The sequence below is a fragment of the Carcharodon carcharias genome, chromosome 5 (assembly GCF_017639515.1).
Source record: "Carcharodon carcharias isolate sCarCar2 chromosome 5, sCarCar2.pri, whole genome shotgun sequence".
NCBI classification, from domain to species: Eukaryota; Metazoa; Chordata; class Chondrichthyes; order Lamniformes; family Lamnidae; genus Carcharodon; species Carcharodon carcharias.
Window position 1 is genome coordinate 152,689,125 of NC_054471.1, and position 25,101 is coordinate 152,714,225.

Genomic DNA, 25,101 nt, shown 5'->3' on the forward strand with positions numbered 1-25,101 from the left:
GGAGGGAGAGTAGGGCACTCAGCTTTTCAAGACTGCTGCGCCATTCAATAAGATTATGGCTGATCTGGCTGTGTCTCAACTCCATTTCCCTGTCTGGCCCCCATAACCCTTGACTCACTTGTCTTTCAAAAACCTGCCCAACTCTGCCTTGAATAAATTCCATGACCCAGCGTCCACTGAGAATTCCACATACTAATGCCCCTCAGAGTAAAAATTCTCCTCATCACAGTCTTAAAAGGGAGACTTTTTATTCTTAAATTGTGTCTCCTAGTTCTAATCTTCCCCTCAAGTGGAAACATCCTCCCAGTATCGATCCTGTCAAGTTCCGTCAGGATCTTATATGTTTCAATAAGGTCACATCTCATTCTCCTAAACTCCAATCAGTATAGGCCCAACCTGATCAACATTCTTCATCCCATGAATTGAATGAACCTCCTCTAAACTGCTTAATGCAATCATATTTTTTTTTCAAATAAGGAGACCAAAGCTGTACACAGTGCTCTAGGTATGGTCTCACCAAGACACTGTACAGCTGCAGTAAAACTTCCCTATTTTTATATTCCTTTTCCCTTGCAATAAGTGCCAACATTCCATTTGCCTTCCTAATCACTTGCTGTACCTGCAAACTAACTTTGTGCGATTCATGTACAAGGACACCTATGGATCCTTCAGTACCACCGAGTTCTGCAATCTCTCTATATATAATATACTGTTCTTCCATTCTTCCTACCAAAGTGGACAAGTTCACATTTTCTTGCATTATACTCCATCTGCCAAATTTTTCCCCACTCACTTAGCCTGTCTATAATCCCTTTGCAGAGTTTCTACCTCCTCTTGACAACTTATTGTTCTACTTATCATGATGTAGCCAGCAAATTTAGCTGCCATACATTCCATCCCTTCATCCAAACCACCAATGTAGATTGTAAATAGTTGAGGCCCCAACACGGATCCCTGTGGCACTCCACAAGTTACAGCTTGCCAACTTGAAAAAGACCCATTTTACCCTACTCTATGCTTCCTGTTAGCTTACCAATCCTTTATCCATGTTAATATGTTACCCCTTACACCAAGTTCTCTTATCTTGTGTGGTAACCTTTGATGTAGCACCTTGTCAAATGCTTTTTGGAAATCTAAGTGCACCACATCTATAGGTTCCCCTTTATCTACCTTGTTAATTCCTCAAAAAACTCTAAATTAATTAAATGCAATTTCCTTTTCACAAAGCCATGTTAACTCTGGCTGATCACTTTATGATTTTCTAAATATCCTGCTTAATAATGGATTCTAGCGATTTCCCTATGACAGATGTTAGGCTAACTGGCCTGTAGTTTCCTGCTTTCAATCTCCCTCCTTTCTTGAATCAGGGTGTTATATTTACTATTTTCCAATCCACTGGAACCCTTCCAGAATTTAAGGCCAGGATTTTGTGTTTGAGGCAGCATATAGGATGGCGCAGGCAGAGCTGGTCTAGGGTTGGAAGGTGTTGAGCATTGGAATGAACTGAAGTCTGGAGCTTGGCATTATGCCAGGAAAACATAGCTAATGTCAACGCTGTGGAGTGGGGACTGAAGGGCTGGGCCTTTAGTTGTTTCAGGAATGGGGGAGTTCTGAGATTTTGTAGCAGTTGGAAAAGTTGATCAGGGTTGCAGAAGTAACAGAGCTCAAGAGGATGTTGTCTGGGGCACAAAAGCTGATTTAGTATGAGAATGATTTCTACAAATGGACAATTCCAGAAATGAGGGTTTGTACTGTGATTGCACAATTCATTTACAGTTTGTGCACATGAAACTAGTAAAAATCATTCTTATGGGCCACATCAGCAATATTTTGTTTCAATAATGTTTACTTTTGTGATTTTACTCTTTCCAGGCTATAGTTGAGAAGTTATTTGAGGAACATTTGGCTGAAGGTCGTTTATATCCTCCGCTTAACACCATCAGAACTGTTTCCTTAGCAGTGGCTGTAAAGGTAATGATGTATATTTTAAAGACTAAGCAATTTATTACATGTAAAGTTTTTTTCAATCAAAACATTCCAGTTTCATTTGTTTCATTAATAGCAGTACTTTGAGAGATTTCAGTAAGAAAAGTGTTGTTAGCAGGGCACACCAGATGGTTTTCTCCAAACGTTGCATTGTTTTATTAAAGGTTCAACTACCAATTTCTATAAAAGGCACAGGTTGACTCAAGATCAAGTATTCAGAACCAGCAGGATTAGAGGGCAGGAACAATTTGGCCCAGATTGGAGACAGAGGGGGCAAAGGTGGAGTGATGAGGGGAAGGAGGATGGAGGGCAGAAGCAGAGAAAGGAGATGAGGGAGGAGGAACAGGATAGGAAAGTACAGGCAGCAGGTATGTGGCAAAATTGAAGTCCGTGAGATAAAAGGGAGTTCAAGAGTTAAAAGAACTGGGGCTGTTGGTGCACAAATTCTTCAAGGTGGCAGAATAGGTGAACAAAATAATTAAAGCATATGGGATCCTGGACATTTTAAATAGAGACGTAGAGTACAAAAGCATTGGAGTTTCGAATATTGAGGAGTGATGTGATGGAGAAATATAAGATCCCTAGGGAACTTGATAGTGTGGCTGCTGAAAGGATGTTTTCCCCTTTGTGAGAGAGACTAGAGCTAGGGGATAGTTTAAAAATAAGGGGTCTCCAATTTAAGATGGAGATGAGAAGAATATTTTTCTGAGGGTCGTGAATCTTTGGAACACTCTTCCCTGGAGGGTGATGGAGTCAGGGTCATTGGATATTTTTAAGGCAGAGGTAGATAGATTCTTAACTAATAGGTGAGTCAAAGGTTATTGGGGGAGGCGGAATGTTGAGTTGAGGCCACAAGCAGATCAGCCATGATCTTTTTGAATGTCAAACAGGTTTGAGGGGTCGAATGGCCTATTTCTCCTCTCAGTCCATATGTTCATGTCTGTAAGCCAAGATGTTATGCTAAAAAAAAAAGTAGTTTGTCCCCAGCTTGTTCAGTTCTGGGCACCACACTTTAGGAAGGATGTGTGAAGGCTTTGGAGCGAGAGAACAGGAGAGATTTACAAGAGTGGTTCCAGGGATGAGGTGTCAGAGTTACAAGGATAGACTGGAGAAGCTAGGGTTGTTCTCTAAGCTGATGAGGAGGTTTGATAGAGGTGTTTGAAATCACGATGGATTGAGATAGAGTAACAGTTTCCAGTGGCTGAATGGTCGATAACCAAAGGCACAGTTTTGAGGTGAGTGACAAAGGAACCAGAGGCAACATGAGGGAAAACCTTTTTATGCAATGAGTGGTTAGGATTTGGAATTCATTGCCTGATAGGCTGGTGGATAAAGATTCAATAGTAGCTTTCAAAAAGGAATTGAATAAATACACGAAGGAGAAAAAATTGCAGAGATAGAATGAAAGACTGAAGGATTAGGACTAACCAGAAAAGAGTTGGTGCAGATTTGAAATTCTGCCATTCTATGAATGAGGAGGGTGGGAGGGAGAAAAGGACATTAGTAGGAGAAAGTGAGGCAGGATATTCGAATGTCTAATGATGGAAGTTAGGGAGCAGTTCCTCAGCCTATTTTGATCCTTTGTGGACAAGGGGTCAGTGGGTCCCTGCTCAGTGAGAAGACTTGGATTGCTTCAATGCTGTGCTCAGTGGAAAGGAGGTGAGGACCCAAATGATGCTTATAAGGGAAGAAGGCAAGGGACAAAAAGCCTAGCCAGTGGATAAGGCACTGGGAGTGGCAGAGCTGGAGTGCTGCTTAGAATTAGGGGCGGAGTGGGTCACAGGTGCAGGAAGAAAATAATGCTTAATATAGGGGAGGGCGTAGTGCCCGATGTGCTGCTGAACCAGGAGGTCAAAGACCAGGTGAAAAGTTACAGTTTTGATCTTACAAGATTTGGGATTTGTTGCCACTGTGAAATGGAGACATTTGTGATGTTTATTGAGAGCATGTGCATGGGTATGTAGTGGTAAGCAGATAGGCAGTCAGCAGGAGAAGGAAGCTCTGGTGAGGCTTGGAAAAACAGGATAGAGTCAAGGTGTGTGGAACCAGCAGTTAACCTAGCAATGGATATAAAATGACATGGCAGGTGAGAAGGATTGGGGTGCGTTTTGCTTGTGAGAAGCCTGTGGCCTGAAAGGGAAGGTCTGAAGGAGGAGAACTGGGTGAATAGGTGGGTGAGGTGGGAGGTAGTTCAGGAGCCAAAGAACTATATAAAAAAAAAGTTTTATTTTGCTTACAAATTACATTAAAAAAAATGCCTAATATAAGGAAAGGAAATGCTGGAAATACTCAGGTCAGGCAGCATCTGTGGCAAGAGAAACAGTCAATGTCTCCTTTAGATGAAAGATTATTGACTTGAACATCAACTCTGCTTCTCTCTCCACAAATGCTGTCTGACCTGCTGAGTATTTCCAGCACTTGTTTTTATGTCAGATTTCCAGCATCCGCAGTGTTTTTTTTAAACAGGGAACTGGCCTGGTTTGCTTACCGATAGTGTCAGCTACCGGTGTAGCAGGTTTTTGTTATGGGTTTTCCACTGATAGGCATATGGAATGCATATTTAGAATAGCACAAGGGCGATCCTATCAAGGCTGAAGGAATGAACACCGAAAGCTTTCCTATAAATAAAACAAAACCACTCTAAAAGCTGCAGATGACAATTTAGGACTTGTTGAAAAGGTTCAGGAAATGCTTGACTGTGACCCAGATCCTGAATCTTCTGTGACACCTTTCTTTTCAGATTGCTGAATATGCATTCAGAAATGGATTGGCATCTTTATACCCAGAGCCTGAGGACAAAGAATCTTTTATCAGCTCCCTGATTTACAACACTGACTACGATGAGTTTCTAATTGACTCCTATGCCTGGCCTGAAGAAGCCTCAAAGATTCAAACAGTCAAAAAATGAAAGCAATTTCCCTAAAGTACAAGCATTAAATAGTTACATCACCAGTTTAAATCATATGGAAAATTAATCAGTAGGTTCTTTTTTAAAATTTGCAATTTGCTTACAGATATTTTGGTTTTGGCTTCTGACATGGATGATTTTTTTTTCTGCAACGAGCAGTTTTTTTCTTTATTACCCAAAGATAATGTTTCAATTCTAGTTTTCTGTAATGCAGCTGTCCATAACATTCATGCATGGCACACATTCACTGACAAGTGGAGGGCAGTAAATGTCACTCTCGCTTTTCTTTGCTCTGCCTGATGTAGTTGAGATTGGCAGCTGGCTCTCTGAGGTTAACTAATGCTGGTATTAAAATCTGGCCTTGTAGTTGATTGCATCACTAGGAGATACCAGAAGTGGTCATTTAAAACATTTTCAATACCGTTTCTGCAGATAGTGATAGGTAGTTTTTGCAAAGTCCATATTGAGATACATGGAAAATAGTTAAAAGCGAACAGGTGATTTAGCCACTTGTTCATATCCCAACCTGGGTGACTAATTTAAAACTGAATGCGGCAAGGGCACACGCCATGGTCCTTCCTTAACTATTCAGATTGTGTTCATTGGGACTCATGCACTGTTTTTACTTCAGTGCTAAGCAGTGGAACAATGTTGACTTCTCTGCCAGGAGCTGCATTGAGGCCCAGAAACACCCCAATAAGAAAAGCCAGTAAGAAAACCTTAGATGCCTCATTGCCCTAGGCTTTCCACAGCTTCTTTCGTTCACAACTCCCCTCCCGAATTCTTTTTATCCACTCAATTTTTGCCGGGCACCATTCCTGCAGGTCCCTGGCAGTGGTCTCCGAATTACCAGACCTTAATGACCGAGCAATCACTTCCTGGCTGTTGCAGTTGGGAAATAATCAAGCAGCTTGCTAATGAGGTCCAATTGTTAAAATCAACAACTGCACCCAGAAGTGCTGGATGCCATCCTGCCCAGGGGTAAAATTGGGGCCCACCATTTTTCTGGTTAAATTGTTTGGATGTTAGATAACTCTGGGGGGGGGGGAATAATTATATCAAATAAAATTGCTTTCTAGTACTAAATGAAAGGGAATGTATTACTAGGAATCACTTAACTGCTGCTGAGATTTCTGTTCTAGTTGTGCATAAACTTATACATGGTTACATTGCAGCATGGTACTGATTTTTGCTTCAGGACACAGTGGTAGCCTTGAGTTAGTGCAAAATATGCAGATAGCATATGATTCCATTCTTAAAAAAAGCCACTGGAAATCAAATACCTCCTAAGATTTTTCAGAGTAGGATGAAAATGATCAATGACTATTCAATAAGAAAGCTATTTTTTTCATATTGAGCATGTTATGATTTTTCAGTTTTGCTAAAGTAATTCACTTCAATTTCAAGAGGAAAAAAACCTCATTTAATGTGAGACTTTTCAGCATTGAAAATCAATATCAGGTGCTGGAAAATTTAAAAGTGCTGACAAGATAAGTGTGCTTTAAAATTAGATGTTTGGATATGATGCTGCTGCTGTGGCTTTGAGCTCCCCAACCTTCCCCCACCAAACAACTGTAACTTAAATTACACAAATCTTTTGAACTATAATGCAACTCTTCCAAACAGTCATGAAAGCGATGCTTTATCCCAAAAATGCTTGTATGGGTTATGGGTTTCATGGAAAAAAATAAAGTGTTTGGAGTAGAATTTGTGTATTGTTGCATCTGTTACATCGTCTTCTCCAATATAAGCAAAGTTATAACAACTCAATGTTAAAATGCAAGAGGGAAGCTGAGTACTAAAAGAGCAAAGTACTGGGTAAGTAGAAGTCTAAAATTAAATCAGGGTACATTGTGATGAGTGCTCTTTTATATATTCTGAATTTGATACAAGAACAAAAGAATGAGAGATAGTAAGCATGAATTTAAAAATTGGCTTCATATCGAAGGTTGTGGAAGAAATTACCCTTGGTTTTTCTGATGACTGGGGAAGGTGGAGGGTTGGGTGGTACTATCTAATTTTACATGGCCATTTATCTTACCTCTATATAGTAAAAAAAAATGATTGTTAGAAATAACCTTGAGCATTATCTGTCTGCATATTATATCCTAATAAACAACTATCAACTTCAATTTGAAGGGGAACTCTCCCAATATCCTTGAGTTTTTTTTGTGGCTGTAACACATCAAGTGGACTGTGGAAAGCCACATGTGGTGGTTTGGTACCACCTGCATGATGGGCAACCAGCTAGGCTTAAAACTGCCAAGATTGTGATGAACATTTGAAACAAAGAAGGAATTGGCTAATAGATGGAAAACAGTGAGTAACTAGTTAGGAGTTATTTGAGGCTAAGAAAGAGAATAATTGTTGAGTGGGACGAGAATCAGTATCGGGACTGTTTATTGCTTCTAATTCACATCAGTGACTTGGATTCAGAAGTCCAATCAAATTACTCAATTACCTGATTATATACCAAACTAGGAGACAGTTCAGGAAATACAAAATGAGCTTGGGTGAAATGTAAGTGGGCAGTCTCAAAATTACTATGAACATATAGAATGTATGACTCATCAATGGTTTATATTCTTTAATGCCCTCCTTAAAACTTACCTTTTTGACCAAGCTTTTAGTCACTAGTATTAATTCCTCCTTGGACGTTGTTACTTTCTTTTGTCTAGTTACAGTTCTGAAGCTTCTTGTATTAACCTACAAAATAAATACTGTTTGTGTTGCCATTTTACTGATTGTTACTTTTGTTGAAGTATCAGAGAAATTTCATGCACACACCATGTAACCTCAACCCCAAGATTCAAGTTCGATGGTTGCCATGTTTTATAATGAATTGCTTCACCAGTTATTTTTCAGAAAAAAACACATTTAAAGATTATTTCTTGCAAATTGAGTCTACCAACCTGACATGAGCTGCAATATGTTGCAAAATAACAGCATTGCCATAAATGCATTAATGATCTTAAATGGTTGATAGTTGGGGAAATGGAAAACACAAACAGCACAAGTGTCAAAAATAATTGTTGGCTGATGCATGATCACCAAACATTGCTAATTACTCTGCTATATATTTAGACCGATCAGAGCAGTAATTGTGAAAACATCTTGATCAGGTTGAATTTGCCAATAAAATGCCAAGTTTATTACTTGGCCTAACCAATAGTCCTTAAAAAGAGTGCTGGAGCCTCTATGAAAAGGATGAATTTTTAAACTTACTTTCAATTGGAACCAGGGTTCCTGAGAGCTCCTGCCCACTCTGTTAAAATTGTGGGTGGGCCACTGTCAGCCACCACATTGCCACTGGACTCACTTTAGATTCTTAGTTGGCATTCTGGCCAGACAATTTTGCCAACCTCTACAACTGATGCAATGCCTCTGCCAGCTGTGGCTCACCAGTGCTGATATAATGAAGCCAGCAGACCAACTTGCGATCTGGTCACAGGGCACCTTAGGCAAGTTTCTAGGGCACAGTCCTTTTAATTTAAAATGAAGACAACTTTTCAATTATTTTCATTTACTTGTTGCATGTTAGTATTCTAGCTTGAGATTCCCTTTCTAATTTGCCTTTAGTTTTTATACCCCCATATCCCAAGGACTCAAATCAAACATCACCTTGGGGAAAGAGAAGTAACTTTTGGAGCAGAGATTTTTTTTTAAAATGAGAGCTCATTTTATATGGAGAAACTTTTCTTTGTATTGTAAAGTGAAGTTTAAAAATTGCGGCGTGAGAAAGGGGTAGAAACAACTGTTAATAGCTTAAAGCACTGTTACTTGTAATTGGGTTTGATGCCAGCTGATGGTAGAATAAAAGCAATACTTAAAGCATCTGATTTTTCTCTTTTCTAATAATGTTGAAGACAATAAGTGCCACTATAGTTTGTCGTGGTGATTGGAGCCTAGGGTTCCCTTGTGGGTGCAGCCATCTTGACTCATTGTGTTGTGCTGCTGTTTTTTGGCTGCGTTAAAGTTCGATGTTTTCACCTAAACACTTGTTGGTATTGTGATCGTGTGTGTGTATGTCAATTTGCAAGTAAAAACAACCCAACAGTGTGGCTGGCTGCATCAGAGTATTTTCAAAAACCTCTTCAAATTAAATTGGTGAGTTTATTTGGCACTTATATTCAGATATTGACCTCTATTTAGTCCACAATATTACAGTGCTCTGACAGTGGAGCTATGGCAGCCACGCATTGGGCACTGGAGCAATAGTGCTTATGAAAGATTGAGACAGACAATTCATGTGACCATTGGTGTCAGAACCTAATCTACACTTTGACACTTGACTCTAACTTTGCCCTTCCCTTGTTGATGGTTTCACATGGGAGAAGAGGACCAAGAATAAACCTCTCTGTGGATTCAGCAATAAAGAAGGCGAAGGGACCTCACTGCCCAACAAAAAGTGAACTTACTGGACCTGATGCTGGGGCGGATAGTGAATTACTGCCCTGTTATATCATCAACTCCATAGTTGAAGCATTAATGTCAATCGTTTCAATATGGCAGATCATCCACCCTCATGTTTTCCAGGCCACAGGTGCTCACCTCTTAGACCTGGCTGATTTCAGGTTGCAAGAAGAGGCATGAGGATCTGTGTTAACATCTGATGGCTGCCTTTAAGGATAACCTATTGCAGAAAGGTGGGCTGGGTCATCGTGGCCTATCTCGTGACAAGATGAGGAGATGTCATCTCACTGGAGAGCATAGTGGTTCTACATTAGTTACAACTCATTCACCCTAACCTATCACATTTAGTGAAGGAGAGGCATGGTACCAAGCTCAGATTGCACACCCTGGCATCCATCAAGCCAGAGATCTTCCGAGCCTTGGATTCGCTGTTAGATAAGATTCACACATCTGCTGTTGCCAGGGCTGTCCGTGCTGCCACATCATCCTTCCAGGAGCACCAGACCATTTCACCTTCGCCTTACAAGACCAGACTCCATAGTTGCCTTCACGTTCATTGCAGGTGTCTTGCCCATTATGTAAGTAAGCCAGCCAGCCTGATAAACATTTGCTGCCAGATCAAGACTGTGTCAATATATGGCCAAAGCTCATAAGATAGCAGCTATCTTGGATGATGATAGCATTGCGGACTCTCGTTTAGGTGAAGGGGATGACAAATCTGATGTCTAGATGGAATCAGCTCTATTCCTTGTACAGATCCATTAGTCACCCTACATGTTCTTCATGCATCATGCTATTTGGGTGACAACATTGTGTTAGGCTCTATAAGACCCCCCCTTTCACCAGGCTAGCTATCCAGCCTGAATGTCCCCTCCCTCCTTCACATGCATGCCTACCTGTTGCAAGGCATCTGCCCTTCAAAGAAGCTTACCAATGTTTTCGATGTCAAATACTACCTCCAGGTTGTGACCATTGCATGAGATACTTACCATTCAGCACTTGGAGCCCCTTGCCCCTTCCAGGGACTGTATTATCATTCCATGTGATGTTCTGGAAGGCCTTATCATGCTCTCCACCTACATCTTGGTAATCTATCACGTCATCAGCTCAAATTGATGCCAATGGACAACACGACACCTTGAGGCATGCTTTCCTCTAGTTCTGCATTGGGCTTCGTCCATTCAGCACTTGGAGCCCCTTGCCCCTTCCAGGGACTGTATTATCATTCCATGTGATGTTCTGGAAGGCCTTATCATGCTCTCCACCTACATCTTGGTAATCTATCACGTCATCAGCTCAAATTGATGCCAATGGACAACACGACACCTTGAGGCATGCTTTCCTCTAGTTCTGCATTGGGCTTCGTCCACTGAATGGTCCCGGTGGCTGTCATGCAAACTGATCCTGCCCCTTGCTTTTCCGCCCTGTTAAGGGACAAGCTTCTGCAGGAACACTGCATTGCCATTGAGCTCAGGAGATTGAAGAACCCCCAACAAAAAACCAGTGGCACGGCAGGCAGTACAAGAATTGGAGAATGAGCTCCTAGGCTGCGCACAACGTGAAGGCCCCATCACACCTTTGGCCCTGTCCATTGCCATTGCACTACTCAACTCATGTCTTCATTTTAGGGCCTTTCTGCTAGAGAATTATGGACACTGAGAGACCAGTTCACCAACGTGCAGACTCCCCTGTCTGACGATAGCATTACTGAGACTCAACATCGGCTCTGTCAGGTTCATCACCTATACAGTCAGAAGCCCAAGGTTGCGCTAGGTATCCAGCCAACACTCGCCTCAGTTGATATTGGTGATCTATTCTATCTTCGTTCTGATCAAAGCAAGTCACATGCCCCAAAGCTACTTGGGTTAGCTCCATTGATGACTGCTGGTGCAATATTTGCAAATTCATCGATTCCCAGCTCCATAACACAAGTTATCAAGTCGAGAGACCTGAATACTACAAAGGCCCTTCCTTCTGCACTTGTTTTGCCATCCGTTGCCATTCCAACAATGGTCCAGCGTGGTGAATGCTCCCCGTCCATCTGGCCTGTTCCTGCAAATTCTGGCATACCGGTTGAGCTATCTGACACTACTGGAGCTGTGGATGGGGTAGAAGGGTGAGCTACTGGGTCAACCACACAAGCTGCTACGATGGATCCCACAGTCTGTCTCAATCACTGCCTTCAGAATGAATCCCTGAGCTGCTCCCACTCCCTGATGTGGAGACACTGATATCTGATCCAGGGCCATGGCCTTTGTCCCCTACTCCAGTTTTGCAGCTCCCAGCTCAGACTCCTGATCCTACCAGCTTTTAGCATGCCTTGCCAGCTGTCTACATGTACTACTAGCCCTGTTCACTTGATGCCTGTTTTGACACATCCACACATCAGAGACATCACCAGACTGTCTGACATACTGAACTGATAGTGGTACTTGGGTGCTGAATAAACCTTCCTGTCTTCACAGGAGTGAACTACCCTGGCCTTCGCATTTTTCAGGAAACCTCATCCACGGCCGGGATGAGGTTTCCTGAAGGTTTTATTAAATAAATAAAAACATTTCTGACAATTCATAAACATGCCCCAGCTCATGTGACACTGTCCACATGAGGGGACATGTCTGAATAATTTTAATATTTCTTTTTTCAAACTTTAAAGCTGAACTTAATCTCCCTGAGGCAGTGCCTCAGGGAGATTTCTGTACTCTTTCATGTGCGTTGCGAGTAGCAATCGGCTCTGTGCCCGCCCGCTGGAGAAAATTCTCCCCTTGGGAACATGATGTTGATATCACAGTGACATGGTTGAGGGAAGGGTAGGACTGGCAGCTTAATATTCCAGGGTATAGAATCTTCAGGCGTGATGGAGGTCGGGTGGGTGTAAAAGAAGAGGTGGCATTGCACTGTTGATCAAGGAGTCAGTTACTGCAGTGTGCAGGGAAGATTCCTCAAGCCATATGGGTAGAATTTAAAAAAAAGGGGGACAATCAGTTTGCTGGGAGTGAACTATAGGCTTCCAAATAGTCAGTGGGAGATAGAGGAGCAGATATGTAGGCAAATCTCAGAGAAGTGTAAAAATAATAGGGTAATAATAGTAGGGGCTTTCAACTTCCCCAATACTAACTGGGATAGTTTTAGTGTGAAAGTCTTGGAGGGGACAGAATTCCTAAAGTGCATCCAGGCGTTTTTTGAGCCAGCACGTAGAAAGCCATACAAGAGAAGGGATGGTACTATACCTAATCTTAGGGAATGAAGCCGGGCAAGTGGTAGAAGGCTCAGTGGAGGAGCATTCCGGGGATAGTGACCATAACGCTAAGATTTAAGGTAGTTATGGAAAAGGACAAAGATGGACTGGAAATAAAGATCCTGAAATGGGGGAATGTTGATTTCAATATGATAAGACAGGATCAGGCCAAAGAGGACTGGAAGCAGCTACTTGTAGGAAAGTCTACATCAGACCGTGGGAGTCATTCAAAAAAGAAATAGAGTTCAGGGCCGACATGTTCCCGTAAAAGTGAAGGGTGGGACCAACAGGTCCAGGGAACCCTGGATGTCAAGGGATATAGAGGATTAGATAAGGGAAAAAAAGGAGGCTTATGGCAGATACAGAGGGCTGAAAACAGTGGAAGCCCTAGAGGAGTATAGAAAGTGTAGGGCAGTACTTTTAAAAAGTAATTAATAGGGGGCATGAAAAAACACTGGTGGGCAAGATAAAGGAAAATCCGAAGGCATTTTATAAATATATTAAGGGCAAGAGGATTACCAGGGAAAGAGTAGGGCCCATTAGGGACCAAAGTTGCAATCTGTGCATGGAGCTGGAGGACTTAGCTGAGTTTTTAAATGATTACTTTTCATCTGCGTTCACTATGGAGAAGGACGATGTAGGGGTAGAAATCAAGGAGGGGACTGTGATATACTTGAACATATTAGCATTGAAATGGAGGAGGTATTGGTGGTTTTAGTGGGCTTAAAAGTGGATAAATCCCCAGGCCCAGATAAGGTGTATCCCAAGCTATGTGAGGCAAGGGAGGAGATTGCAGTGGCTCTGACACTAATTTTCAATTCCTCTCTGGCCACAGGAGAGGTGCCAGAGGACTGGAGAACAGTGAATGTGGTACCATTGTTCAAGAGGGGTAGTAGGGATAAACCAGGTAATTACAGGCCAGTGAGTCTAACATCAGTGGTAGGGAAACTATTGGAAAAAAATTCCGAGGGACAGGATTAATCTCCACTTGGAGAGGTAGGGATTATCAGAGATAGCCAGCATAGCTTTGTCAGGGGGAGATCATGTCTAACAAATTTGATTGAATTTTTTGAGTATGTGACTAGTTGTGTAGATGAGGGTGGTGTAGTTGATGTAGTCTACATGGACTTCAGTAAGGCTTTTGACAAGGTCCCGCATGGGAGAATGGTCAAGAAGATAAGAACCCATGGGATCCAGGGCAATTTGGCAAATTGGATCCAAAATTGGCTTAGTGGCAGGAGGCAGAGGGTGATGGTCAAAGCTCATTCTTGCGATTGGAAGCCTGTGGTGACTGGTGTACCACAGGGATCGGTACTGGGGCCCTTGCTGTTTGTAGTGTTCATTAATAATTTAGATGTGAATGTAGGAGGTATGATCAGTAAGCTCGCATATGACACGAAAATTGGTTTCATAAATAGTGAGGAGGAAAACCTTAGATTACAGGATGAGATAAATGGGCTGGTAAGATGGGCAGAGCAATAGGAAATGGAATTTAATCCTGAGAGGTTTGTGGTGATTCATTTTGAGAGGACTAACATGGCAGGGGAATACACAATAACTGGTAGGACTGTAGGAAATACAGCGGTTCAGAGGGACCTTGGTGTACATGTCCATAGATCCTTGAAGGCAGCAGCACAGGTAGATAAGAAGGCATATGGGATACTTGCCTTTATTAGCCAAGGCATAGAATATAAGAGCAGGGAGGTTATGCTGGAGCTGTGTAAAATGCTATTTCAGCCACAGCTGGAGTACACTATCAGTTGGCTCTTACCAGATGCTGATTGGGGGCCACCGTAGTCAACACCATTTCAGTCATGTGACCAGTCTGACTCCCCTCACATCTCTCATTACACTGCAACTCAATGACTGAGAACAGCACAAAAATATTGTTGGCAGTTTAGTTTAAAATCCGTTTACTGTTTAGATTCAATAATAAAATCTCCTTATGACAGAGATATCTGATGTGTGGTTTTTTTTAACCCTCTGTCCCAATGCTAAAATCAGCCCCTTAAAAACCCAGTTAAATCATATTCAACAAAGTGCTACTATTTCATTACTTTTTTTACGGTGAGGCTGATGGTGTGAAACGAGGAAGCTCACGCTTAGGGGATTGTATTCTTAGGGACCTCAACTCTGAACCTTCTGGAGGGGTTTAGAATCACTGACAGCACCTTCTGAATTTACACGCTTTACTTGGTGCTGCAAAATTCCCCAGCCTTTGACTTGCTTTTGCAGCCAACTATCTTGATGCCTCCCTCCTGTACCATAACCCCACCACTAAACACAGACCTTTCCACTGAAATGGGAAGAAAAGCATCAGAAATGCAAACCCTTCCAACCTTGTTTCGCTAATGCCTCAGAGGTGAATTTTTACAGGTATTCTCCGAATTGCCTGTTGTAACTTCAGCAGAAGAACGTCAGAAAATTGGTACATATGCTGTTTCCACCTTTTTTTCTGGTTTGTATGGCTCTTTTTTTTCAAGGTTGTGGCAGACAATCAGGCCAACAAGCACCTTGCTCATTAACAAGTAAAAAAGGCAAGGGAGGGAAGAGCTTGAACCCACACTTGATAAAATTAGACATTAGTTACAGGCTATTAGCTGTTAAAGTGAAAAATTATTCTGAAGTAAGAAAGAAATTTTGGAAGTACAGAGCAGGTCGATCAGACAAAGAAGGAAGGAGCAGGTGTCATCTTTTTTGTCAAAAATCTCCAGCTGACCGAAAATTTGTACCAAGCCATTCCTGAACCAATCATTTAACCCATTTGACCGAAAATCTGTACCAAGCCATTCCTGAACCAATCATTTAACCCATGCACAGTGTCAAAGGTTTCACACCTAGTCTCTGTTCTGCTTTAGAATGGAAAATAATTCACATGGGGAAGCATCCTCCTAGGTGAACAAAACACAAGGTACATTAGGAGGCTTGTTGATGCTTGCCAGTGCTGGTAGAATCTAGGATCTTCCCCCATCAGCCTTGCAAACCTTTCTGCTGGCCAGTGAAAATGGTCCCACCAAGTTTGCGCTGCTCGTTGCATTGATGCCTCTAAATAGAATCAGTATGATATGGAGTGCAAAATTTTTTTTCTGTAACCTAATCACTTGGATATTGTATTTGTGGTCCTTTGTGTTATTCAAACATTTATTGCTCTTGGCTGGCAGGATTACCAACCAGGTGGTTTAGGGGGACCTGGCACCCCTTTTGCAACATTAGCCAAAGAGATTGCTGGTTAAAAGGCTTATTTTGTATGAACACTACAACATGATTGCAAATGGGAATGCGGCATGGCAGGGGACCCTGTCTTAAGCAGACCATTCCTGACCCAGCCAATGTTGAAAGGCTTGCAGTAGCTTAAAAAGAGTGGGTGCCATCAAAAATTTGTTTTTTTTTAACTCAGGTGGTTACTCAGCTTATCGGAGGCAGCCTTGGAATGGCTGCAGGCCTAATTAAGATAAAGGAGGAAGGCTTTATTTGGGACTGAGCGGTGAAGGTGCCCACTCCAGTGAAAGGAAATGAACATGGCAGTCAACGCAATTCTATAACCTTCCATTCTGGAGTTGAAGTGCGATGGAGGGTGCAGAAGTGGCAGTGATTCCTACTTGGGAATGGGACACCTGACCATGTGAGAACAAGTGCTGGTCAGCTGATTAAATAGTCACTCTCGACGAGCTCGCTGATTCTCACGGTGGGCGTGTGCAGGAAGTTGACACCCTTGCTGTTAACTCATCGTGGTTGAAGGGCCAGGCGCCATATTTAAAGGGCACCCGGACAGCCTGCACTATCCCTTCCACCTTTGCCCGCCACTGCTCCACCCATCCCCTTCCTTGGCCGTCCTCTACGCAATATGCACTACCATCACCCAGTTTCAAGCTTAGGCTGGCATTTACACACACGCTCCCCAAAGAGGACAATGCAGCAGCAACTCACCCTTAATCATAGAAGTCTACCTTGCCAGGTGTGTGCCACTTACATGCAGTCGTAAATCTGATCGTTCTAATTTCTGACTGGTGGGGAACTTAATTCCAGCGAGGTGACCTTTTAATGAGCATGCACGATATGCTAATGCATGCAAAAGAACTTCTTCATGTTGTTTGTCAGGAAGATCAACCCAACTTTAGCCCACCTTTAAAGTCCCAAGAGCAGAATTCCAAAAGTTCATCCTGACATTGGGGAATTGAATTTTGGCCTCACATTAAATTAATTTCCCCCTACTGCCATGCTTCCTGCTGCTGACAGGACTGGAAGGTTCAGCCCAACGTAAATTCAGTGCTGCAACAGATTTAGTGAGAAAGCTATGGGGAGCTAGCTGCACCTTCCAAGAATACACTGCACTAAGCATGTCCACAACTTTCAGCCTCCTTCCCCCCACTATGTTCAGAGCTTGTCATCAATGATATAAGGTAGCGTGAAGCCCTCTATATCCTTAGCATTCACCTGCCAGCATTCATTTACTCACAGCTTTACTTTCATGTACCCCTTTAAAATCCTCATGTGGTTTGTATTTGTTAATTGGGGAGAGCTATCAGCTGCACTACTGGTTTTTCTCAGTGCAATTCGTCCAAAATTGTTGCAGAATTTTAAATGTAAATTATGATCAGTGCAGCTTTAGTTTTATGCTAATTTTTTGAAATATTGCACTTGAAGCTCCCCTGCCCACGAAACTGGCCATGACCCTCAAGTGAATTAATCACCATTCGGAAGGCCTACTCATTTGCAGGCGTTGGAGAAGGCTCCAAAAATGAAGCTGATACTTTTGTGCTCAAGGAGACTAACAGCAATATCTATAAGTTTCTAAATGCAATTATTTTTACTTTATGAACAAATTGGCTATTTATCAAATTTCACTTAGTTACCATTCTAAAATATATATCTTAAACTGGATTTAAAAAAAATTACATTTATAAACACGGATTACACTGATGCATGGCAGATTTTGATTACATGGAAATAAGTCTCAGTGGAAACTGGAAAGAAAAAGCTTCTTGAAACAGGTGACTGCAGTCCATGTGCTATAGGTCAGGGGTTCTTAAACTGGGGTCCATTTGAAAGTGCTTACAGTGTCTGTTTTCTTGGCTGCCCTAGCCTGGCGGCACACATGAGATCATTCATGCTCTTTCTGCATGGGATGGCCAACCCCTTCTGTGCAGCATTGGCACTTAGCACCACTGCCATTGCCGGAGTGATAATGTTGCTGCTCCTCCTGCGGCCAGAGCGGGGGTACAGGGCATCAAACCGTGCCTCCATGGCATCCAAAAGATGCTCGAGGGCTGTAGTTTTCTGCCTTTCGGGGCCATGCCTTCTTTGCAGCAGTCCTGGGCTGGAAGCACTGAGTGCGGCTGTACTTTAAACATGATGCCTAGCTTGATGAAGCAGCAAGGTGACAGTGTGCCAGGCGAATTGGAACCTGCTCATCATCAAAATGGCGTGCATCAGGGAAATGCACAATTAATGTGGTGGGTTTGGGATGATATGACGTGAAAAGCTGCTATTGTGGCTGGCAGGTAAAACATCGTTTTATCTGCTTGCTGCTGCACTTAAGGCGGAACCGTCCCAGATTTGTACTAAGTCTCACACTTAACCTGAAAGGATGCCAAGTGACAACTTTGCCGAAGATGCCTTTTTCCTTAAGGCCGGGAAAACAATGTAGAGATCCCATCTGGAAATGCAGGACAATTTGAGTGGCATTCTCCTACATCATAGCAAGGATAGACAGACTCTGCAGTGACCAATTTCACTGATAGCTATAAGTAAGCATCTGTTTTCTTAAAAATATTATTACACTTTCCATGCAACACTTTCATTTTATTGGTATTTTATAATATAGTTTAAATGAGAGGGGCCTATGGTTACTAATCCATTTGAAAAGAGGTCCTTCAACTAAAATTATTTGAGAACCCCTGGTGCAGGTACATCCAAGGTACTGTTAGGGTGTTCTGGGATATTGACCCAGCAACTATGAAGCAACATGAAATAATATTTGCAACTAAAATGGCATATGATTTGGAGGGGAACTTGCAAGTGGAGGTGTTTCCATGTTGTTGCTGCACCTGCTCTTCTAGATGGTGGAGATCACGGCTTTGGAAGGTACTGTCAAAGGAGCCTTGATGAATTGCTGAAGTGCATCTTGCATACGGTACGTACTGCAGCCATTGTGCATCAGTAGTGGAGGGGATGAGCGTTTTAAGGTGGTGAGCAGGGTACTGATCAAGCAGGCTGCTTTGTCCTGGATAGTGTTGATCTACTTGAGTGTTGCTGGATTTGCACTCATCCGGGCAAGTGAAGAGTATTCCATCGCACTCCTGATTTGTGTTTTGTAGATGGTGAACCAGCTTTGGGGAGTCAGAAAGTGAGTTACTCGCCGCAGAATTCCCAGCCTCTGACCTGGTCTTGTAGCCAAGGTATTTATATGGATAGTACAGTTCAGTTTCCAGCCAATGGTAACCCCCAGGATGTTGATAGTGGGGATTCAGTGGTGGTAATGCCATTAAAAGTCAAGGGCAGATGGTTCCATCTTATTAGGGATGGCCATTGCTTGGCACCTGTGTGGCCCAAATGTTACTTGCTACTCATCAGTCCAAACTTGAATTTGTCCAGGTCTTGCTGTGGGCATGTGGGTATGGATTGCTTCACTATCTGAGGCGTTGCGAATGGAAGTGAACACAGCAATCAATCATCAGCGAACATCCCCACAAGCCATTCACTAGACAAATATGATGGTCAAATGAAGATTAGCTGTATCAATTTGAGATTAATGTATCTTGATGCCTGCAACAAACATCCTTGGAATGCTCTTTGATATTGCCACTCCCCTGGCTTATTGTCCTATTGCGTGTAAGAGTCGTCTTCCCTTGAGGCCTTCATGAAGCATATTCACCAGGTAAACTATCAGACATCACTAGTAAAATTCTTGAAAACGGACCTGGACTTTATTTGGAGAAGTCTCACACAGGCCTATGCAACTGAAGTATGCCTTCAGCACTCCAACCATGTCCCCTGTATGGAGGAATGAACTTCACTGTAGCAATGTTCAGTGTCTATCCTGGAAGTGTACATGCACCATTAACCATACCTCTGGGGGATAGCCTTGATTTCCCAGAATGTACCTAGAGACTTGGGCCTCTAGCTGAATAAGCAGGACAGTGGACTGCCTTACAATAAAGTTTGAAACTGAGAAAGTTGGACCCCTCCATGTTGAAGTACAAGTACATGATGGGATTGACATAGCGACCATGTGTCTAATGAAGTGTGGACCTTTCCATCTGTAAAACTGTAGTGCCCAGTAACCAAGTTGCCAGTTGCCCATGAGAATATGGATGAACTGGCATGCTCTAGCAATCAGTTTGTAATGCATCTTAAGTATTAATGTCGCAGTGGCAGCCAAAACTGACTGCAGCAAAAATTTCAGGGTGGTTGTTACCTTTACAGCCATGAGTTTAACTGTAGCTTTCAGAATGCGGTATAATTGATTGATACCTTCCCTTGCAAAGGGAAGCCTCCAAAAGCATAGCTCCTGGGCCACCTGGAAACCATTCCTCAGTCTGTACATTTTCTAATATGAGTTTATTTATGGCTAGGTGTAGTATCCCCCATTAAGCTGCATGATCAGCATGACCTTCTTCTGTTGCACCTGCTTTTGTTCAATTTTTTAAAAAGCCCAGTTATAGAGGGCTCTAAATGCAGCCTTTATAGTTGAGGGTGAAGCAATGGAGCCCAGAGCAGAAAATGTATAAGCAGATGGTAAAGTAATTGTTAGCAGCAAGGAACCTAACATTAAAAAGATCCAAATTGGCTGAGAAGCGAGCTTTCAGCGAAACCTTTTGTGGTAATTGCTGAGATCTTTTCCTTGCAATGCCGGATGCCTGTATTATTTAGGGATGATTGATGTTCAACGTGAATGAACCCAATAATGATATTAAATGGGATGTATAATATTACAGCATTAAGTAACGCCTTATTAAAATAAGCTCACCCATTATAGGTCCAGTGTTCCCACCGCTGGATGAAAATTATGGTGGAAAATTTGTTGCCTGCACATCTGGTGTAATATTTTCACCCTCTCTAGAACACTGCTAGAAATCTAGGACTGCGAGGAGGAAAATTGGGACTATTACACCCTACATTTAAATCCTGATATGATTGTATTAAGCAGTGCAGAACTATTAACCTTGTTATAAAGAAGAACGATTTTCACACTTCCTGTCTATTCATTTGCAATTGCTTAATTGTAACATATTTAATTTTGGAAACTAAAGAATTTCAATACAATTAAGTGCCTTCAGCTCCCAAATAATCCATTTGAGTAATAATCATCTGTGATTTCTGTAAAATTCTCCTGATCTATTGCCATAACTTCAGTAGAAAAGTAGTGGAGCCCCAGAGAAACAGTGTGAACAGCTAAAAACCTGCTGCTTCCCCAGATCCCCGCTCATCATTTACTGAAGCCATGGTAGGAGATTAGATGAACCCTGTAGAAATATTGACCTAATAAGAATATTAGAACCTACAGGATAAATGTTTTCTAGAGGTCTATTCTTTTGGTGGCATTATAAGAGGATATGACAGCGTGGAAGATCAGCAATGATTGCCACCTGATAATGAATGAGAATGAGTAATCTATGGAGGATTTGGTCACTTGCAAAAAGAGGCTCAAGGAAGTTTTGTTTCAAAACCTAAAGTTTTTATTAAGCTTAATGAAGATGGTAAAATACAAGAATACAATTAAATGTACAAAATCTGGCAAAGTTTAACACCAACTAGATTCAGAGGCAATCAATCTTAAAGGACATTGTGCTCACACTTGAGTGATCTAGTCTCACTCTGGGAAAGTTCTTAAATATACCGTTTAAGTCTTCATTATAATCATCCATTCGTTCTTTCAGAATCCTGGGGATCCCCTCCTCCGTTTTTGAACCTGTGCATCAATTATTTTTTCTGTCACATTCCACAAAAAGGCAAAAGCAGACAACTAACAGTTTTCCATGTCATGATCTTACAAACATAAGACAGAGGTTGAGACAGGGCTTCTCACTACTCAGACATACTGAGGACTCACTACTGGAACAAGACATAAGCAAACTTTAGCTGAAGGTTCAAACTATTCAGTACAAGATCTGTAAGCTTTTTTTTTTACAGGAATGTCATGTGAAGTGCAGGTACTTCCACAAACAACAGAAGGAAATGTGGTAGGAAGGGCATGCACATACTGTGCTTTAACACCTTGAGGTGACCATTTCAGATTGCCAGTAATAGAATCCTTTTGGGTCCAGGTTTTGTATCAATTCAGCTGACTCTGGAGGACAAGGATGATATAGAGGGAATTTTGTGCCAAAGCAAAAGGAAACAAGCAAACACTAAGATCCTGTTAGCATAATATACCATTCATCAACACAACTACTTATTATCTCTCAACATGAGAATACATTTTGCATTAGAAATCTCAGATGAAATTCATCATAAAATGAAGCCAAAGTAAAAATCTACACTTTCAGTCACATAGTGATTTAATGAGATTTAAATAACATTGCAATCTAGTGAAATTGTGTTGTTGGACTGTAGCTAAGGGAGCTCTTGCAGTCACAGTGTGATGTAATGGGATCTCAGACTCACACTGCTGCTTAGTGAGATCTCAGATTTCCTGGCCATTCAGTGAAAACTGGAACATAATGATTTAGTAAGATCTGAGGCTCACACTACTATTTGGTGAGATCTCAGACTCACTATTTCTTAATGAGAACTCAGTGTCACTCTAGATTTGGTGTGATCTCTGATTCACAGTGCTGCTGTATGGAAGCTCAGACTCACATAGTAGAACATTAGAAAATTTCATTGAGGGCATTAAGGTGGATGTCAACAAGAGTGGTACTATATTGACAAAAGTAGATTCTGGGCTGCCTATGTTATGAGTTGAATCTTGCCTTATGGAAGTTTGCAGCTATCCATCTTTTTAAATTTGTCCCCTCTAACATAACTTTTGCATGTATAAAACAGTGCAATTTATGATCTAGAGTGCCCAAAACTGTTGGAAAAGAAACAATTTAAAAAGCCTGCCTCATCTAATCCTGGGCCAGATAGGCTGGGCAATAAAAACATGAAGACTCAGCTTGTATTAATAACATATAAACTGATGGACATTTCTTGTTTACAAACCTGAGCAACAGATTCATTCATTAAGTCTGATAATTCATTGAGAAAAAGAAGTAGAGATATTAATTGAACCAATCAATATTGATTCAAATTAGTTTAATACATGATGCTTTCACATAACAAGATTACATGAAAAATAGTATGAGGAATATATTTAAGACTTAAGTATAAATTGTGAACAAGAAAAGCTTCTGTTAGTGGAGCTAATGTTTTGTGGATAATTATGAGGAACCTAAGTCACTACCAATGCATATTGAAATATCATTGGATTTTTCAATATGTTTTCAGTGGGTGAGATTCTACACCCCTTCACGTAGTTAACTGGAAAATGATATTGAAATTGTATTTGTTTTCTAAAAACTGGAGATACTGAGAGATTCTGATCACATCTCGTCCCATTTTTATTATTGCTGCAAATAGTATAATATAAATGGCTCAGAATGATTGTCTTTTCTAGTTTCAGGTACTAGCGGACCTGCTTTGTGTTGGCAGCATTTACTGTTTTTATTTCAGATTTCCAACCATTGCGGTTATTCCTCTTCATTTTAAAAAATGAGCTATTTTGTTTGCAGCTCAAAACAGCTCTTAATCAGTTGAACTGATCCGAACTGCAAATCAAGAAGCAGATATAAAAAAAATCTAATTATAAATCTTTGTTCTCACCAGGAAAGTAAAGTTCAGCACCTGGTATTTTAATAGTGTATTATCTGAATTAGGGTAACTTGTAAGTGGAGACGTGTTTGCATTGCAAGTTTAGCATTCATATCAAGTGATTCTGCCACTAAACAGCCCACATATCTCACATGTTTGTGCTCAATATGACACCAGAGTGAAGCAGAATGATAATGGAGGTGGCTCACAATGCTACAGCCTGACAACGCAAGATGTGTATATCTAGAGAAGTATCAACAATGGTTTGGCAATTACTCATGAGGTCTATTGGATCATCCCTATTCTGGGCACTTTGCAATTCGTGTTTAGAGAGCAGAGATTCATCAATTCCAACACTCTAAACTTTTAAATTTATAATTTTTAAATAATAATGTTTGTATCCAGTTATTCACAGAACTCTCACCTAATCAGAAGACCTAAATCTCTAACCAGCTAAGAGCCAAGTAGTAGAAATTGGGTTGCTCTTGGATAGGTCCTGAATTACATGTACTATTTCTAACCATTAGCTTCAGTATAAATGCCCTGTGTCACCTAACTGAAAGCAATCTCTTTAGAATAAAAATGACCTGTATATTTAACAGAGTCCTTACAGAACTCTTAAAGATTCTTACTTCATACAGTTCTTCAATATGAGCTATTTATATCCTTTGCTAGATGGGAGATGAAAACCAAAAAAATTCCAATCATTGCATGTTTATAGCAAATACCTGAATTTAGTCCGATATGGGCCAGTATTTTACCAGCATGCTCGGATATTGGGACCAAATTGTTTGACCCTGGGCTATGTTGGTAGGTATCAGGACCCTGGAGGCTATTTTGGTGGTTAATGAAGAGGCTGTTGCCAAGACCACCATTCGGTTAAGGAAGACAGCCTTTCCAAACTACTGGCCCAATCAGAGGACTGGCAGCTTTGTAACCTCAGCAGCGCCACTGACAGAAATAGCCGCTGCCGAGGTTGCAAAGAGAAACATTGAGGCATCCTTGGAACTGTTTATCGTGCCAGGGCCAGGCAAACCTCAGAGATTGAAGGTGTAACCCATCTAGCAGCAGTGTTGAGGTGGCGGGGACAGTCACTGCTGCTGGTGGATCCCTCTGTGAGCCATTGGAGTAGACGGAAATGCCCCCATCCCCTCCCAGGAAGCTGCCAGGAGGCCACAAGATGTTCCTGGTGGCCTCCCAACGTGGCGGGGAGCCCTCATGATGCTCACGAAATACTGGTGGAGGTGTCAAAGGACTATTAATAGGCTAGTTAATTGGATTAATTGGTTGGTTGCCATCTAATCCACTTCCATTCCAGCTTCTGGGAATATCCCCTGGCAGGGGGAAGATGTTGGGCTTCCTTCCGATGCCTTTTGCTGCTTTTTTAAGAGCCCTCCCACCTCTCAGCCTGTCTCTAGGGGATTGGTAAAATCCTGGCCGTGTTCATTGGTGAGTTTTGTCACTTGTCCCTCGCCAAAATGTCAGCTTGTTTGCACCGTGAATCTCAGCTCCACAACTTTTATCAATTGGGTTTAGAAAGAAGGGAAATTATTCATATTCAGGTATCTAAATATTTGAGGTCCATGTGTGTTTTGAACCAAAATCTCAAAAAGTCAGAGTTCTCATCCTTACCAGCTTTTACGCTGATTCCCCACATACATCTGAATCAAAGTTGGATTCAGTTCACACTTTGATGTATTCACATGACATGCTATAGACCACAAGGATTCATCAAAGACTGAACCCTGTGAAAAATTGACTA

At 41.7% G+C, this 25,101-nt stretch overlaps 1 protein-coding gene across 2 annotated transcripts in view; it reads left to right on the top strand.

Annotated features, from left to right (window-relative positions):
* The window catches only part of me1 (malic enzyme 1, NADP(+)-dependent, cytosolic), a 598,180-nt gene extending 590,546 nt beyond the window's left edge, over window positions 1-7,634 (top strand). For both annotated transcript variants that reach the window (XM_041187865.1, XM_041187866.1), the window contains exons 13-14: window positions 1,873-1,971; window positions 4,727-7,634. In XM_041187865.1, the coding sequence (XP_041043799.1) occupies window positions 1,873-1,971; window positions 4,727-4,894 (267 nt within the window). In that variant the 3' untranslated portion in view covers window positions 4,895-7,634. The remainder of the gene's footprint in view (window positions 1-1,872; window positions 1,972-4,726) is intronic.
* The last annotated feature ends 17,467 nt before the right edge of the window (window positions 7,635-25,101 follow it).